This window comes from Pongo abelii, chromosome 9 (genome assembly GCF_028885655.2).
Source record: "Pongo abelii isolate AG06213 chromosome 9, NHGRI_mPonAbe1-v2.0_pri, whole genome shotgun sequence".
In the NCBI taxonomy this organism is placed as follows: domain Eukaryota; kingdom Metazoa; phylum Chordata; class Mammalia; order Primates; family Hominidae; genus Pongo; species Pongo abelii.
In genome coordinates, this window is record NC_071994.2 from 14,378,699 (window position 1) to 14,395,816 (window position 17,118).

Below are 17,118 nucleotides of genomic sequence, written 5' to 3' on the forward strand. Positions count from 1 at the left end.
TTCTGTTTTTAGCCTAGTGTTAGAAATTCTGCATACTGTGTAGAAGATACCAGCCATTCTAGCAGGTCGAGGTATTGATGAGCCACTCAGGGACTGGGCTGTGGCCATGCTCCCCCGAGACCAGCTAACCCTGCCCGGGCTTCCACCACGCACCTGCGGAGGCAGTGCCCTTTCAAAGGGAACATTGACAAGTCTTCCACCGACTGATTTTTGAAAAATGGAAGTCGAACCAGAAGCCGTTTCGACCTTTATTGATGTAAACCATCAGTGTAGCACAATTGCTTGTTTTACAAATGGAGAAACTGGGACCTAGTGAGGGGAAGGGACTGAGTCAAACCCGCACAGTAAGTGATTGGCAGAGCTAGAGTTTGCACCCAGGTCTTTAGACAACCAAGTTAAGGTTTTCTCCATCACCCCCTTTCATCTTTTGAAAGATTGGGTTTCAGCCAGGGGCGGTGGCTCACGCCAGTAATCCTAGCACTTTGGGAGGCCGAGGCGGGCGGATTATGAGGTCAGAAGTTCGAGACCATCCTGGCTAACATGGTGAAACCCCGTCTCTACTAAAAATGCAAAAAATTAGCTGGGCGTGGTGGCGGTCGCCTGTAATCCCAGCTACTCGGGAGGCTGAGGCAGGAGAATTGCTTGAACTTGGGAGGTGGAGGTTGCAGTGAGCCGAGATCGCACCACTGCACTCCAGCCTGGGTGACAGAGTGAGACTCCGTCTCAAAAATAAAAAGAAAGACTGGGTTTGTCCTAAACATTTGCATGGCTCTCTCTGCTGCTCTCTCAGAACCTAATGCCTTACACTTTACAATCTATTTTAAAGTCAGCTGCAATCTATAGAAGGTTAGAAGCAGCAGATCAGAAGCGGAGAAGAGAGGTGCTATGGCCAAGCTAGTGACCACAGCCAGAAGTGGCAGCGAAAGAGATGACAAAGAAGGAGAATTCAAAGAACCTCAAACCCCAGGGATATTCTGTGCAAGGGCAAATGATACTGAGAGCATCCCTTCACACAGGGATTTCATAAGACAGTAGAGAGCAGACTGCTATCTCAGACAACTTCAAAACCTGGGCCGGGCGCAGTGGCTCATGCCTGTAATCCCAGCGCTTTGAGAGGCCGAGGCAGGTGGATCATCTGAGGTCAGGAGTTTGAGACCAGCCTGACCAATATGGTGCAATCCTGTCTCTACTGAAAATATAAAAATTAGCTGGGTGTGGTGGCGTGTGCCTGTAGTCCCAGCTACTTGGGAGGCTGAGACAGGAGAATCACTTGAACCAGGGAGGCGGAGGTTGCAGTGAGCTGAGATAGTGCCATTGCACTCTAGCCTGGGCAACAGAACAAGACTCCATCTCAACAAAACAAAACAAAACAAAACAAAGCGAAACAAAATGAAACAATCCGGGCTACCACATGTATCGAGCTGTCAACTGTGTAAGAAACGGCTTATCCGAGAGGACAGGGTTCCCAGGAGCTATGAGGGCTGACTTTGCTGTATAGACCATCGCACTAGCCTTTTGCATGTGCAAATCTCATCTTCCCAGTGAAAGTGCAACTTTGGGAGAGCAGGGGCTATGCTCCAACCAAGTTTGGGCATTGTCAGGCAGTGGCTCTTCAGTTTGCAGTCTGGGTCCAGATCCCAGCTCCGTCAGTGACTATCCATGTGTCCGGGGTAACTTGCTTAACTTCTCTGAGCCTGTATGAAATGGAGATATTAATAGTAACAGCAGCTAGGTCACAAATTGATGGAAAGGTTAAACGACACTGAGATTAAATAACATTTGCTTGGCTCAGAGTCAGTGGCCCAGTAAAGATTCAAAGAGTGAGCTCTGCAAATACCTGGGGGAAGAGAATCCAGGTGGAGGAAGAGCAAGGGTGATGGCTCAGAGGCAGGGGTATCCCTGGAGTGTCTGTGGAACCTCAAGGAAGCCATGGTGGCTGGGGCAGAGCTAGCAAGAGGAAGGGAAGCAGTGGGTGAGACCACCGGGTTGGAGGGGAAAATTGCGTTTTATTTCACGTGTTTGTTATTTTTGGGGTTTGCTTCTGTTTATGGAAAGATACTGATTTCCCATATCTTGCTGCTACAAAGTGCCCCTTTAAAATAATATAGAAAAAAGAATCAGTGTGGAAAAACACCAGAATACATTGCAGCTCACAAATAAGCAAAAATCCTGAAGACTATCCTCAGATGACTGAAATTAGGAAAATGAGGAAGGCAGGTCCCTCTCTCTCACATTATTTCCTTAGCACAAGTAGGTTTGAAATTCCGAGGCTGAAGCTTTACTGGCAACCTCGATGTCACAACTGCGAACCTTGAATTCTCCTGATCTCAGAGCTTTCAAGCTGGGAGGCTCCTGGATCATGTCATCCTTGCACCTCCACTTTACAGATGGAGACACTGAGGTCCAGGAGGGCAAAAAGATTCAGGCAGAGGCTCTGGTTCAGAGGGAAGAACTGTACACAGTTTCTATGGGACTGTGACGCTCTGGAGACCTTCCTTCCTGGCTCCCCTTATATCCCCCTGTGCATCCACCATTGATCAGAGAAGGCAGGCAAGGGAGGCCAGAGGACATGGGGGGCACCTGGAGGCTGCAGGCCCAGGAGTTTGCTCTGGAGGCTGGCAGGGCAGGTGATGGTTCCTGGTTGCGCCCAGGTTCAGCTGAGGTAGCTCTGGTCAACCAAGTCAGGTGCTGAGATGTTCCTGGGGGGCCCTGGGAGTTCCTCTAGTGCCTGAGGGGATAGGACCATTGCTGCCTTGGCTACCACTCCCAGGCCAGGCAGTTCTAGCTGCAGCACTGTTAGCCCCTTGCCCGTCACAGCTCCCTTGGGAACTGGTTTCTATCCATGCCAGGGAGAAGGGGCCAAGCTTGGGTTCTGAAGGTCTGGGGAGCCGGGGTCAAACCTCTTCACCTCTGATGTTGCTTGTGTTGTGCGTCCCCTTGAATCACACTCTGGTAGGATGGCGGGGGCTCCACCGGCAGGCCTTTCAGATGCGATGGTGTGTTCGGAAGAAGGCATGCGTCATCATTCTGCAAAAGAAAAGTCACCGCCCCTGCTGCTCACAGCTGTGGAGCAACTGGCTGCTTCTGAAACACTTCTCTGCTAGTTCACTTCTGAAGACTCAAGTTCTCCATGAACGTGGGGAAACTGAGGCTTGAGAGATGAAGCGACTTCCATAGACCAGCGTGTGACTCCCTCCACTCTCCCTGTTCTTGAAAAGGGAGTAGGGGGAGGCCCACGTGGGAGTCAGTGGATGGGGCCCTGGTTCCCGTCCCACTACCAGTGTCCTGGTGACCAGGTGCAAGTCACTCACCCTGCTGGGTTTCCTGAGGGGGGCTGGGCCAGGTAATGACCCAAGTCCCTTCTAGCCAGGATACACTCTAGGGGCAGGTCTAATGCTAAGTGTCCGCCAGTGATTGCTGCCACACTTCCATCCCTGATTCGTGGTGAGGGTGGCACCAACTCAGTGCTGGAGAGCCTGTCCCTGGCACCATCCTTACTGATGGGGAGGGCACAGGGCCCATTGGGAAACCTGGCATGGCCGCCTACTGGCTGTGAGACCATGGGAAATCACTTAACTCTTCTAAGGTTCATTTTTTCCTCTTTAAAATGGAAAAGCAGAACCTGCCTCCCCGAATGGCTGTGAGATTCAAGGAGGTCTTAGCTAGTGCAGTAGGCAGAAGCATGGTCCCCAAAAGACGTCCATGTCCTAATCTCTGGTCACATGGCAGAGAAGAATTAAGGTTGCAGATGGAAATAAGGTTTCCAATCAGCTTTGAGATGGGGAGATTCTCCTGGATTATCTGTCTGGGCACAGTATGATGACAAGGGTCCTTAAAGGTAGAAGAGGGAGACAGGGTTATTGGAGGATGTTGTGATGCTGGCTTTGAAGGTGGAAGAAGGGGCCACAAGCCAAGGAATGCAGGCAGCCTCTAGAAGCTGGAAAAGGCAAGGAAAGAGACTCTTTTCGATGCCCCCGGAAGGGATGCAGTCCTGGTGACACACCTTGATTTGAGCTCTTGAGACTCATTTCAAACTGCTGACCTCCAGAGCTGTAGGATAAAACAGGTGTCATTTTAAGCCACCAAATTTGTGATAATTTAGTACAACATCAATAGAAAACGAATACAGCCACCTGCAGCACTAGCACAGTGCCTGGAACACAGCAAAGGTCAATAAATAGGAACAATTATTGCTCACAGATGCAGCTAGTTATGGGGCCTCAGTTTTCCCCATCCTTAAAAGTGGGGTTGGCCTCAGTGACTCAAGACCCCCATCTGGCTTTCTGATGTCTTAATGAGAAGACTTCCTGTCAGGCAGCCAGGAATTAACAAAGACACCTTCTCTGCTTGATGTTAAATGAAACTCAGAGGCCATCAACTTATATAGCATTATGTGAACACTCCGTGTGTGATGAGGTCACTGACATGAAAATCAGTGTCAAACTCGAAGAATTATGGGGGATTTGGCACTTTTTAAAATAATGTTCTGAAGTTGAGATTGTAATATGATTTTTTTTCTTTAAAGAAATGAGCCTTGGAGATCACTTCTGGTCAGGGTCTTTATTTTTTATTTATTTTTTTCTTTTATAAAATATCCTTATCCTGAACTTTTAAGGATCTTTGGGGTGGGGAGAGACTTACCTTCTATTTTAAAATATATCTAGCCCCAGTCTGCCATTCTGCCATCCCCACTGGTAGACAAGGGCGAGGCTGTGGGTTAGACATAGCTCAGGCTGAATCCTGGATTTCCTGACTGGCTGCTTCTCCTTGGGAAGTGATGTGACCTCTCTGAACCTTAGCTTGCTAGTCTGTAGTATGGGAATTGAAATACCTCAAAGTGTTGTTGAGGGCTGGGCACGATGGCTCATGCCTGTAATTCCAGAACTTTGGGAGGTCCTGGCTGGCTGATCACTTGAGGTCAGGAGTTTGAGACCAGCCTGGCCAGGATGGCAAAACCTCATCTATATTTAAAAAAATACAAAAATTAGCCAGGTATGGTGGCACGTGCCTGTAGTCCCAGCTACTTGGGAGGCTGAGGTGGGAGAATTGCTTGAACCCGGGAGGCGGAGGTTGCAGTGGGCCGAGATCGTGCCACTGTACTCCAGCCTGGGTGACAGAGTGAGACTCAGTCTCAAAAGAAAAAGGGTTGTTGAGAAGATAAAGTAAATACAGCTATATTTATCTATATATCTGCACGTCCATATCCATCCATACATCATCCATCCATCCATCCATCCATCCAGCCATCAATGGATGCATCGATTGATCCATCAATATAGTGCTTAATAGAGTCCCTGGAATTCCTTAAATGCCCAATCTTTGATGACTCTGCCTGTCACTTGTTTCCACCACAGCCAAACTCCACACACACTGTGGCTTCCCCAGGCCTTCTCTGTCCTGTCTCCAAGCCAGTGCTCGTGCTGTTGTTGCTCTGCTGAAAGTCCCTCTTTCACCTATGCTTGTGGGTCCGAATCCTGCCCAGTCACCATGGGCCTCTGTGATGCAATTTCCCCAGGGCCTTCAGAGCTGGCAGCACAGTAGCGTGTTGTTCTGGGCACCCATGAAGTTTCCTCTCTGGCAGCCTCACCCTTTTCTCCTTGGATTGGCCTCCTCTCTTGCCCCCGTGCATTGGCTTCCCTACTAGACTGTGGGCTGTCACTTAGTGAATGCTCAGCAACGTGAGGAATGAATGAAACACGCTCCTCTTGTAACCCCCACATATCTTTCCTTTCTGAGCTCTCTGCTGCCTCGTGCCCCCATTTTTTGTCTTCCTGGGAAGACAAGCCCTTGTCTTACCTTTGCAGATGGGCGGTCCTCTCTCCAGGCTGTGACAGCTGTGGGCACTGGCAGGAAGAGCTCTAGGACAGTGAAGCAGAGCAATGCCAGCTCCAGCCTCTGGATGTGGACCTGAGAGGGGAGAGGGAAGGAAGGCAGGGTGAGGCCTTGCTGGGTGTCTGCACGCATCATGTGGGCTTAGCCAGGCAGGGGTCAGATCCACAGCAGAGGGCAGTTGGGGCTTCAGCTCCCAGGTGTGCGTGGGGAAGGCAGGGTGGGTCTCTGTGGGATGAGGACTGGGTCTGTCTTGGTCGCTGTCCTACACTCAATGCCTGGCACATATGGGTCTTTGGTGAGTATTGGCCTAACATTTGAGGGCTGGAGAATCTCATGGGTCCCTGGTAAGAATGACAGTAGCCTTAGGGTCATCTGATCCAAGTCTATTTGACAGATGGGGGTACCTAGTCCCAGAGTGAGGGAGCATGTTTTACAGCAGGTGAGGGGAAGAGCTGTACAGCTGGGAGACATCTCATAGTATCACATGCATTTGATGGGGAAGCATATGTATATGTGTGTGTGTGCACGCACGTGATGTGCATGTGTATGCACGTGTGTGTATGTGCTGGGAGGAGATAAGGAATAAAAAACCACTATGATCAGAACCCTTGTGGGCGTGGTGGCTCACGCCTGTAATCCCAGCACTTTGGGAGGCTGAGGTGGGAGGATCACTAGAGGTCAGGAGTTCAAGACCTGCCTGGCCAACATGGTGAAACCCCATCTCTACTAAAAATACAAAAATTAGCCTGGCGTGGTGGTGCCTGTGGTGGGTGCCTGTAATCCCAGCTACTCGGGAGGCTGAGGCAGGAGAATTGCTTGAATCTGGGAGGCGGAGGTTACAGTGAGCCTCGATCGTGCCACTGCGCTCCAGACCAGTTGACAAGAGTAAGACTCCGTTCCCCCCCCACCCCCACCCCCAAAAAGAAAAAAGAATTCTTGGAGCCTGGCCCAGAGGCACCCAGCGGTCTGCCTTCTGCTTCAGAGGCAGCAGTGGTATGGTGAAAAGAGCACCAGGCTTGGAGTCAAAGACCCACTAATCTAGCCTCTCTGGACCTCAGTGTTCACTCCCAGAAGATGAGGGTAACAAAGTGGACTTGGCCAGCTTTGCAAGGCTGCTGGGAGGCTCCCGGATCACAGGGGCCACCAGGGACACCATGCTTAGAGCCCTGGCTGGGAAATCAGCAGTTTTAGGCTGTGGTCCTGAATTTGCGGTCAAGTTGCTGCATGACCTCAGGCAGGCTCCTCCCCATCTCTGGCCCCATTTCCCAATCTATAAAAGTGGACTTGGATTCAGTGATGCTGACCAGTCAGCAGCCCAGCACCCCCCTTTCCACCACACCTTGTGGGGGACAGAAACAGGTTGGCCAAGGGCCCAGCAACCCACACCTGGGCTCCAGGAGGGGCTTTCTGTGAGCTGGAAACATCCTGTTGGCCAAATCCAAGGCAGCACCTTCACTGAAGTCAGAGGGCCCTCCAGGCCTGGGTACTCACCGTGGAGTTGGGGTACATTCTCCAGATCGGGGACTCAAATGGGCTCTCCAGAAAGAGATCCTTGGAGATGACGAAGAGGCCAGACAGCACGCAAAAGAGGCTGACGAGGTTTGTCATCAGGCACAACATCTTCTATAGGTGAAAAATAAAGGTAACAGCTGTCCAAAGGGTGGAGACCTGGGGCTAGGTCCTCCCCGCATGCTTGCCAGTAGCTTCCTCTGTAGCTTCAGGAGAGACTTTGCCTGTCACTGGGCCCAAGGCCCCCTCTGCCTGTCACTGGCCCCTCAGCCCCTCACACAGGAGTGAGCTGAGCTGCTCCTGTGTGACCACTGAGGAAGGCCCAGCTGGCCCTTGCCTTCTATGGGACAAATTGGGAGAACCCAAGAGCTGCCTTCAGATCCAAGAGCTTTGCAATAAAGGATGCCCCATTGCCATTTCCTGCTCAAAGCCAGCCCCGACCATCCTACATCAGCTATGCCAAGTGTCAGGGATTCGACACCCAGGTGACCCCTCATCCAGCCCCTTCCCCACCAGAAAGGTCAGGAGGAGCTCTGAAAGTGCCCTATCCTCACATATCCCAGTACCAGCCCCTTTTCTCTGCCCACCCGCCATGGTCCCTGAAATGCCTGTATTCATCGTCCCCTTGGGTTAAGCATCATTCCAAGAGCCTCTTGCCAAGTGCAAATCCTCGTAGTGAGGAAAGACTATGCACATATGGAATCTGTAGCCTTTTATACTGGAATGGGTTTCTTTACAGTAAGAGTGTCCTTATGCTCAGGTATACAAAGCAAGAGGCCTATGGTTCTAAAAGGGGCTCACCCAGGAGGGTGAGGTCTGGGGAATGGGCACGTCTTTGTCAAGCATCTCCTGCCTCTGCTGGATAAACTGCACAACCGTCCTTCTATTCTCTATGCCCTCTGAGAAAGCAGGGAGCAACCACAGCCTAGACAGGCTGAGGGACACAAATAGGGAAGGACCTGGCTTGGGCTTCGGGGGCAGAAGGAGGGGAGGTGGGAAGACCTGGGTGTGGGCTGTGATTTGCAGGGATGTTCCTTCCATCATCCATCCACCTCCACCCATCCAGTCTTGTGCTAGGTGTCTACTCTGTGCCTACTTGGGCCACCTTGGGCTACCACGATGCTCGGGCACATTCTGCCCAGAAAGAATTTAGTGTACGGTAGAGACAGGTAAGTCCACAGAGTTGTGGGAGCATGGAAGGCAGCCATGGAGGTCAGGGAAGATCTCTGGGAGGACAAGACATACAGGTTGTCTTGAGTGGTCAAGAGTAAGTCAAAGATGGGAGCTATGTGTGCAGGGGAGAGGGCAAGCTGTTTGGGCAGCGGCCAGCATGGGCAGAACGGGGAGGACCACAGTTCCATCTGCCTGGGTCTTAGAGAGGAGAAGTAGATGCAAATCCAGCTGGAGGCTGGGGCTTGCAGGCTATGTGGTGATTAAGATTAAGACTCAGTAGATTTGAGAGGAAGCAAAGTTGTGTCCTAGATGGATGGGTCAGAGTGCCTGGGAGCTATTTCCTTCTCTGCCTCACTGCACTGGAAAGAGAGAAGCTTCAGATGGTGCTTCCTTTCCTCCCACAGCCAAATCTGTCAGCCTGTCTGCATCTGGACCCTTCTGCTTGGACATCCTCTGCTGTCCTGAAGGCAAGAGCCTGCTCTTAGCAAGTCCTGGAGAAGTGCCCTCACAATCACCCCTACAGACAGATGCCCTTAACAAAGTTATGCCATGCTCGGATGGAAGAGAATGATCTCAGTGCACCCACTCACCAGGTAAGTTTTAGAAAAGGTCTTCATTGTTATCGCCAAGATCCCTGAAATCAGAAACTGCAGGACAGATTTGAAAGTCAAATGAGAGAAGCTGGGGTTCCTCAAAACCCACAAATTCCCACCCCCACCCTATTCTCCAAGAAAATCAACACTGGGCGGCCAGTGGGGCAGAGAATACTATTCCTCCGGCAAAGTGAGCTCCTCTTGCCTGCCATGTGGCCCATCCAAGGCGCTGCCCACCTCATATCTTCCCATGTGCACAAACCTCCATACCTCCTTCCATCTATACACCTTGGACCAAGCTGTGCCCTGCACTTAGAACTCCCTCCTAGCCCCTCCTGCTTCCCTCATTTTACAAACCCAAACCATCGCTGGGATCAGTGGCACTATCCCCTCTACCCCGACTGTTTCTCTTTTCCTCAATCTTGTAGTTGGGAGGATATGAGTTCTTGCTTCCAAGGTCTCTGGGAGCACCTCTGCAATCATTCTTTCCAATGTGCACTGAGCACCTACTATGGGCTAGTCCCTGGGAGCACAGGGTGAATAAACACTGCATGTGTAGAAAGTTCTATTGCCGTGCAGTGAAAGCCCCATCCTGTGGGCAGTGGGAACAGAGGACTGATGTGAAAGTGGGATTGGGATACTTGCCCAAGACAGTGCCGTGGAGCTTGGGCTTAGTGCATAGGCAGGACTCCACCTGGGAGTCAGGAATGGGGTGGGCTCCCTGGAGACCTGAAGGAATGTAGAGCTTCTGGGAAAGGTGAATGCACTGGTCCAGTGTCATCTCCCATCCTGGCTGATGGCCTTGGGAGGACGGGAGCCACGCCTTACACCCTGTGTGTTTTCATAGCTCAACCCCAACAGGGCACCTGTAGCTGGATCCAGAGGCAGCCTGGCTGCTCAGAAGGCCGGGGAAGAATGAAGCCATCCCTGGGTCCTACTCACTCTCCTCTTTGCCAAATGCACATATTCAATTATGGGAGAGTGGATAGCCTCCGAGTGCTCTCTTGGGACTCAGAATTGACAGGTGCTCCCTGGAAGGAGCTATTTCCATTGTGACTGAGATAAAAGCAGCAGAGATAGGAACACTGGAGAAAGGGCCTCGCTTCTGCTGCACTCCTGTTAGCTCTCTCTATCCCACCCTGCATCCTGTCCCAAATGCCAGGGCCTGCCAGGGCCTCCCAGGCCTGCCTTGCAGACTCCCACACCCCGTCTGTGTTTTGCCTTCTACTCACAGAGGCAGCCCCCCAGAATGGATACCAAGACTTCAGCACCACCAGGTGGAGGCTCTTGACTGTAGAGGCCAGGTAGCCCCCAAAGACCAGGTGCAGCAGAGCGATGGTGATGTGGAAGGCCTGGGTGAGGAAGACAGAATGGCTGGGGTGAGGGCATCGGTCACTGGCTGTAATTGAGGCCACTGGTGCCCTGGACCTACTGGCTGTGCTGAGTCCCTTATGTCATCTTAGGGATCCCAGAGACCAGGCTCTCTAAGAAGGACCACTCCCCAGGATTCCCTGCAGAAAGAGCTGAAGCTGCCAAGGGCCCCATAGGTGGGAGCTGTCTATCCTGGAGCTGGCAGCCTTCTCCTGCCATTCTCCCCAGGACAGGGCCCTGTCCAAACCTCACAAGGCAGTAGTAGGTGTGGGCAGATTCTCTCCAATCCTCAAGGCCTTTTCCAGCTCAGATGAATGTTCAGCAGGAAAGCTGGAGCCTTTCTCTTTTCCCTTTCTCCCCTTGGGGCCCCCCAGCATCCTCTTCATATCCCCCTCTCCTCTTCCTCCCACTGCCGGGACCCTGGGAAGTGGATGCTCACCCCCAGCTCCTTGAGAAGGCTGCTCCTCTTCTGGGACTTCTCGTGCTGGCGTGGAGCCAGGAGCTTGGGCTGGGTCGTGTTCTGGGGTACACTTGTCTGCCAGGGCTGGACCCCTGGGGCAGCTGTTGTCTGCCCCCTAGCACAACGGCTGGGAATAACTGTGGCTTCTGCTTTCATTGACGCTGGATGGGGGCCCTGGCTGCAGGATGGGGAGAAAGGCCATCAGAACCCATCTCATTTCTGAGGCTTGTGCCTGGGTGAGCCTCTGCCAATCACCTCTGTTTATGGGACTGGATCTTTCCAGAACTGTGGTTGCCCTCTCCAGCAGCCCCTGGTCTTGATTTGATCTGGAATAATCTGGCCCCTGGGGATGGGAGTAATTGCTGCTCACAGCCTTTCTGGGGTTGCAAAGACACAGCTCCTTTTGGGGCAGAAAAAACGAAGACCAGGCAAACTTCACAACCAGTGGAAGACAGAGCTCACCCAAAGTGGCCAGACTGCAGTTTGGAAGAGTTGGGAGGTGTGAGAGGTGCGGGTCGATGGAGGGGCTTTGTAAACAGTCTCCATCCACTGGTCCAAGATGAGTGACTGAAGGCAGGTGGGAAATAATTGTCCTACCTCCTGTGGTGGTGCCCACGCCTCCTGGAGAGAAGGGAAGAAAATATCTTCCACCGAGGACTTTTATGAGCCAACACTGAGTCAGGAAGTCCATATTTAATGATGCTAACATTTACAAATACTTTCTCTGCTCCAGGCACTGAGATAAACCTTCTACATGCATTACCTGATTTTGTCCTCATTCCGACCCTATGAGGTAAATACTGTCCTCACTCTCATTTTGCAGATAAGCCTCAGAAAGGTTAAGCCACTTGCCCATGGTCACATAGCCAATAAGTGACTTGGACCTGAAGCATGGCAGGCTGGCTCCAGAGCCTGGGGCTTAAGTCCTTCATGCACTGTTGGCTCAACAATTGGAAATGAATGTTCTAGATGTTCTCATGGGCACAAAAAGGAGTCGGGGAAAAAACTTAGAAGGGGGCTGGACACACGACCTGTAGACAGGGCCTGGTATAGTGTATACTGACTCCGTGGGATGCGCTAGGGCTTGGGGGCTGCCTGGGGACTTGGTGAGAAAATCCAACGTAGCCTTTCTGTCCCAGAAAGTGGAGAGCTGGGTGGGGAAGAAAGGGAGCTGGCTTGTGGGGATTGAGGTCAGAGATGGTTTCTCCATGGGGATGGGGCTAATGAGCAAATCCTTGAGAGAGAGAGGCTGCTCTCAGACTCTATCCTGGATGAATGAAAAAGGAGGGGCATTTCTCTCACTTCTAAGTCTGACTTGTGGATCCAGAAAGTTCCATTGAGCATCCACATTTTCCACAGGGATGCAGGGAAAGAGCCTTGGGAAGTTTGGAGGGACAAATAGCCCAGGTGACTATATCCTGGATTGGGTAGAGGGGAAAGGAAGGGACATTATCAAGAGCCAAAGAGCCAGATGGGGCCTCACAGTCGGGTGAGCACTGTATGCCGGGCACTGTGCCAGGAGGCAGTTTTGCCTGGCAACTTCCCTTAATGCTCAGGAAGTCAGCACCATTGCATAGAAGAGGAAACCAAGGTTCCGAGAGGTTGCCTGCCTTGGCCACGGTCACACAGTGAGGAAGTGCCTGGAACTGGAACCACGCATGGTCTTACTCCAACGCCAGTGCTCTGGGCCTGGGCTGCTGGGTGGGACCCCCTGATCGATATCTCCGTGGTCCTGCAGTGACGACCTCTGATTTAGTGGGGTGAGTGGGCAGAGGGTCTCCCTCTTTCCTGGGCTTCAGAAGCTGAGCTCATAGACACAGTGCTGCGTGACTCTGTTGACTCTGCCCAGCTATGCATGGGAACTGTCCCTCTCTCAGTTCCCAAGCCTTCAGAAGTCCGTCTGACACAGCTAGCTGGACTAAGGGATGTATTTGGTGGCAGAGGCCTGAACCAGATTAGCCACTGGCTTCACCTAGACTCTGCACACCTGGGAGGACAATACCTGGACCCAGGCCTGGACTCCACTGCAAAGAACAGAAGAAGAGGGATTTCTTAGTAGAGCTGCCTCGGATGGAACTGCTTGTCCACGGGGATAGTGAGTGCCCGGGCACTGGAGCTGTACCTCCACCTGGACATTCACTTGTGAGAGCTGTGGCAGCAGGAATGGTTCAAATACCCAACAGGGAGTTGGATTCAAGAATCCAGAATAACCTTTCCCAAAGTATGTTCCATGGAACATTGGTCCTGATGGATCTGCAGTAAAAGGGTTCCATGGTCAAATAAGTTTGAGAAACCATGGATAGCCTCTTCTCCCTTTTTCTCATATGAAAGACTCTGAGATTTTCTACAAGTGGCACACTCTGTTTTAGTATTAAGGGCATTTCTCAAACTTAATTGGCCATAGAAACTTTATTTTTTATTTATTTATTTATTTTTATTTTTGAGACGCAGTTTTGCCCTTGTCACCCAGGCTGGAGTGCAGTGGCGTAATCTTGGCTCACCGCAACCTCCCTCTCCCGGGTTCAAGTGATTCTCCTGCCTCAGCCTCCTGAGTAACTGGGATTACAGGCACCTGCCACCACGACCGGCTAATTTTCTATTTTTAGTAGAGATGAGGTTTCTCCATGTTGGTCAGGCTGGTCTCAAACTCCCGACCTCAGGTGATCCACCCGCCTTGGCCTCCAAAAGTGCTAGGATTACAGGCGTGAGCCACTGCGGCCTCGCCGGCCAAGGGATCTTTTCTTTCTCATTGTCCAATGGTTCTATGCAATTGGTGTTCTGTGGGGTCTGCTTTTGGGCAAAATGGCCTTGAAGGTTTCAATTTCTGGTTCTGGGCTCTGGTTTTTGGCCTTTTCTCTGCTTTTGGTTTGCTCATGTGCATATCACAGTGGGAATGGGAATTGAGTGATGATCTCTAGGGTCCCTTCCAACTTTAAATATAATACTTCTCTCACGGGATAGAGAGCCGCTACAGGGAATTTTATACAACCAGGAGAGGAAGGAGTTGCAGAGGGCAGACCTAGTCATCATGGGGAAAAGTTTGTTATGACTCTCTCGTCTGCCTTTCCAAGACAAAGAGCATGAACTCTGATTCCTTAGAACAGTTATTCCCGGCTGTCCTGGCCCACTTCCAGGACCTGTGCAGGGCTGCTAGGAGGTGACAGTGTGCTGACAGAGGGCGGGCAGGCAGCAGGCTGTTTGGTGCATGAAGGAACTTTTTTAGCCTTTCGCCGCCCACCCCCAGCCCCCTCAGCCAGCTCAGGACCACGGACCCAGCCAGCTTAGTATCCCACGGGAAACCCACTGCCACTAGGGCCTCAGCGCTCTGCACAGGGCCACGTGATGCCTGGGTCCCATACGTATTCTCGTTGTTCCTTCAGTTCTGGGAGGGGAGAGAAGGCAGGGACAGAGCTGGGCAGGACCCTCCAGAACCCCCCCAGCAAAGCAGCAGAGTGGGCGCGGCCCTGAGTGCTGAAAGTTGTCAGCCACAACGGGTGCCCTGTGCAAAGTCCTGGCTCTGCTCCCCAGAGCTTTGACCTTGGGCTGGTTGTTTACATCTCAGCATCTCAGTCTCCCCTCACCTTCTCATGGGGAGTGCCACTGCCTGTCCCTGGGGGTAGGTGGTGAGGAGTAGCTGAAACAATGCCTGCAACTGACAGGGCCTGGCGTATAGCAATAAGTGTCAGCCACAGTTGCCACTGGCCTGTTGCGTGTCTAGAGTTCCACCAGCGAGGCTCCACCTCGTCCTCGTCTGGTTCTCGGTTAAGACATGATACACCCTGTCCCTATGATCTGGAGTGGTGAGTTTATTGCCTCCATCCCCATCCTGCTTACAGGGGGAGAGGGCCGTGAGAGCTCTGGGGCCCTGGGGTGGGGGTAGGGGGTTGTGAGGGAAGAAAGGCACTGAGTGTATTGAGCTAGTGATCTGAGATCCAACACTGTCATTCGTGGATTTGTTTGTGGAGTTTCTGCACTGGAAACTGCAGGGACCGAGGCAGGAGTGAGTAAGATGTGTCCATGGGAGGTCTGTGGCCGAGCAGGCAGAGGAAACGTGGCGCAAATAATATGACCCTCATCAGACTGTGCAGTGGAGCCCTAGAGGACAGAGAGAGCTTTTCAGGCTGTGTGTGTGTGTGTGTGTGCGTGTGCGTGTGCGTGTGCGCGCGCATGTGTGTGCATGCATGTCAAGGACAGAAAGGCAGGAATTGAGAGGTGCTGAGTGACAGAGTGTCACAACATGTGACAGGCAGGCTGGTGTTGGGGGTGGGGGTCCCTTAGAGGATCAGCGTTTCAGTGAATGCCAGTTAGAAAACCACCTACGACTGTACTGAACCAGCCTCCTCCTGGGGCTTCCAGACAGTGTGCCTGGTGTAAAGAGAGCTCACCCACAAGCAGCTGGAAGGCCTGCAGGAAACAGAGGCCTCCGTCCAAGGAGGGAGTCAAGAATCTGGATTCTAGTCCTGCCCCCTCGTGGCCCTCGACAAGTCCCTTCTCCTCCCTGGGGCTCTGTTTTCTCGAACTAGTCTCTCTGTGTGTATGCATTTCCAGACTGCAAGAGAAGTGTCTGGGGCTCCTCCAGCTCTAAGGGTCAGTGACTGGTAGCAGGATGGGGCTCCCCAGGGGAGAGGCTGATGGTGCCCCCTACTTCCCAGATCCCCTCTGCTGGGTGGGCCACCCATTCTCCAGCTGGTATAATTGTTCGTTGCTAAAGGCTCACATCTGCTCCCTTCCGGGAGTTTAAGTTACACCGCCCCAACCCTACAGCCAACAACTGACTGGCTAGGGCTATAAGAGGTCGGTCCCCTGGCTTCAAGGTGGGACCAGGTCCGTACACCTGAGCAACCCCCCCAACTCCACATGGAAACACAAAATCACTCCCCTTTGTTCCTGCCATGGTGGAACCACTCACCCCAGGACCTGGGACCGCAGCTCTCAGCTTCCAGCTGTGCTTTGCCCTCTGGCGCTGCTGGAGCTCCCCAGAGACAGCGCTGGGAAATCAGCACATCTTTACAACAATAGACTTTGGATCTTCTCCCTCCTGGACCCACCCCCTGCTTCATGTCCCGGTTGCGTGGAAGCTGTCAAAGTCCTTCCCCCTCCCCCAAACCCCGGCAGGTGAAAATCTTAGTGCCCTTCTTTGTCTCTCCTTGATAGTTGTAAATTTCCTTTGGCAAGGGAAATGTTGATAATTTAATCTGTTTTCAGGGCAGGACTGATGGAGTGAAGGTGGTTGTAATCTTCTTAGATCCTGGGAGTAGAGTAAGAAGTTGAACCTTTTGAAAGAATCCTTTTAATTTTGGAAAATTTCAAGCACTCACAAAAGTAGAGAGAATGGTTCCATAACCCCCTGTGCCCATTCCCGAGCTAGAGCCACCATCAGCAGCTCTTGGCCAATCTTATTCTCCCACAAAAGTAAGCAAAACTCAGATATCTTCCCATTTTATTTATAAGCATTATAGTATTTATCTCTAAAAGACATGGACTCTTTAAAAAAAAGTGTTACCACATGATCAGAACAAAAAAATTAAAACTGAGTCCTGGTGCTCACTGAGGTCTATTTAGGCTCAGGGTTTAACCCCGCAGCCCCACAGAGCTCTGTTGAACATTTGGAAACTAGTCTTTTAAAGGGCCGGGCAGTGGCTCATGCCTGCAATCCCAGCTCTTTGGGAGACCAAAGTGGGAGGATCACTTGAGCCCAGGAGCTCAAGACCAGCCTGGGCAACATAGCGAGACCTCATCTCTATAAAAATTCAAAAATTCAAAAATGAGCCAGGTGTCTTGGTCCATGTCTATGGTCCCAGCTGCTCGGGAGGCTGAGGTGGGAGCATCACTCGAGTCCAGTGAGCTATGGTCACACCACTGCACCTCAGTCCGGGCAACACAGCGTGACCCTATCTCAAAAAAAAAAAAAAAAAAAAAAGAGGAAAGGAAAAAAGAAACTACTTTTGTAGAGCAGTGGTCCCCAACCGTTCTGGCACTAGGGACCAGTTTCGTGGAAGACAATTTTTCCGTGGGCTGGGGTGGGGGTGGGGGATGGTTCTGGGATGAAATTAGTCCACCTCAGATCATCAGGCATTCGATTCTCATGAGTGCACCACCTAGATCCCTCGCATGTGCAATTCACAATAGGGCCCGCTCTGCTATGAGAATCTATTGCTGCGGCTGATCTGACAGGAGGCG

At 51.8% G+C, this 17,118-nt stretch overlaps 1 protein-coding gene across 6 annotated transcripts; it reads right to left on the reverse strand.

The window, feature by feature from the left end:
- Window positions 1-235: 235 nt before the first annotated feature.
- On the reverse strand, window positions 236-15,936 carry MS4A10 (membrane spanning 4-domains A10). Of its 6 annotated transcripts, XM_002821704.5 has the most exons (8): window positions 15,848-15,936; window positions 10,918-11,116; window positions 10,340-10,459; window positions 9,105-9,161; window positions 7,324-7,455; window positions 5,797-5,907; window positions 2,909-3,027; window positions 236-1,694 (listed from the first exon to the last, which is right to left on the reverse strand). In XM_002821704.5, the coding sequence occupies exons 2-8, from the start codon at window positions 11,092-11,094 to the stop codon at window positions 1,613-1,615; spliced, it is 798 nt and encodes a 265-aa protein (XP_002821750.1). In that variant the 5' UTR covers window positions 11,095-11,116; window positions 15,848-15,936; the 3' UTR covers window positions 236-1,612. The 6 variants fall into 6 exon arrangements, 1 of the variants encoding a protein (XP_002821750.1); XR_008511670.1 differs by lacking the exons at window positions 5,797-5,907; window positions 7,324-7,455; window positions 9,105-9,161; ... (1 more) ...; window positions 10,918-11,116; window positions 15,848-15,936 and adding exons at window positions 1,838-1,947; window positions 2,581-2,728; window positions 4,004-4,050; window positions 4,642-4,710; window positions 4,832-5,191 and having other exon boundaries at window positions 1,602-1,694; XR_008511674.1 differs by lacking the exons at window positions 5,797-5,907; window positions 7,324-7,455; window positions 9,105-9,161; ... (1 more) ...; window positions 10,918-11,116; window positions 15,848-15,936 and adding exons at window positions 1,838-1,947; window positions 2,581-2,728; window positions 4,642-4,710; window positions 4,832-5,191 and having other exon boundaries at window positions 1,664-1,694.
- Window positions 15,937-17,118: the final 1,182 nt, after the last annotated feature.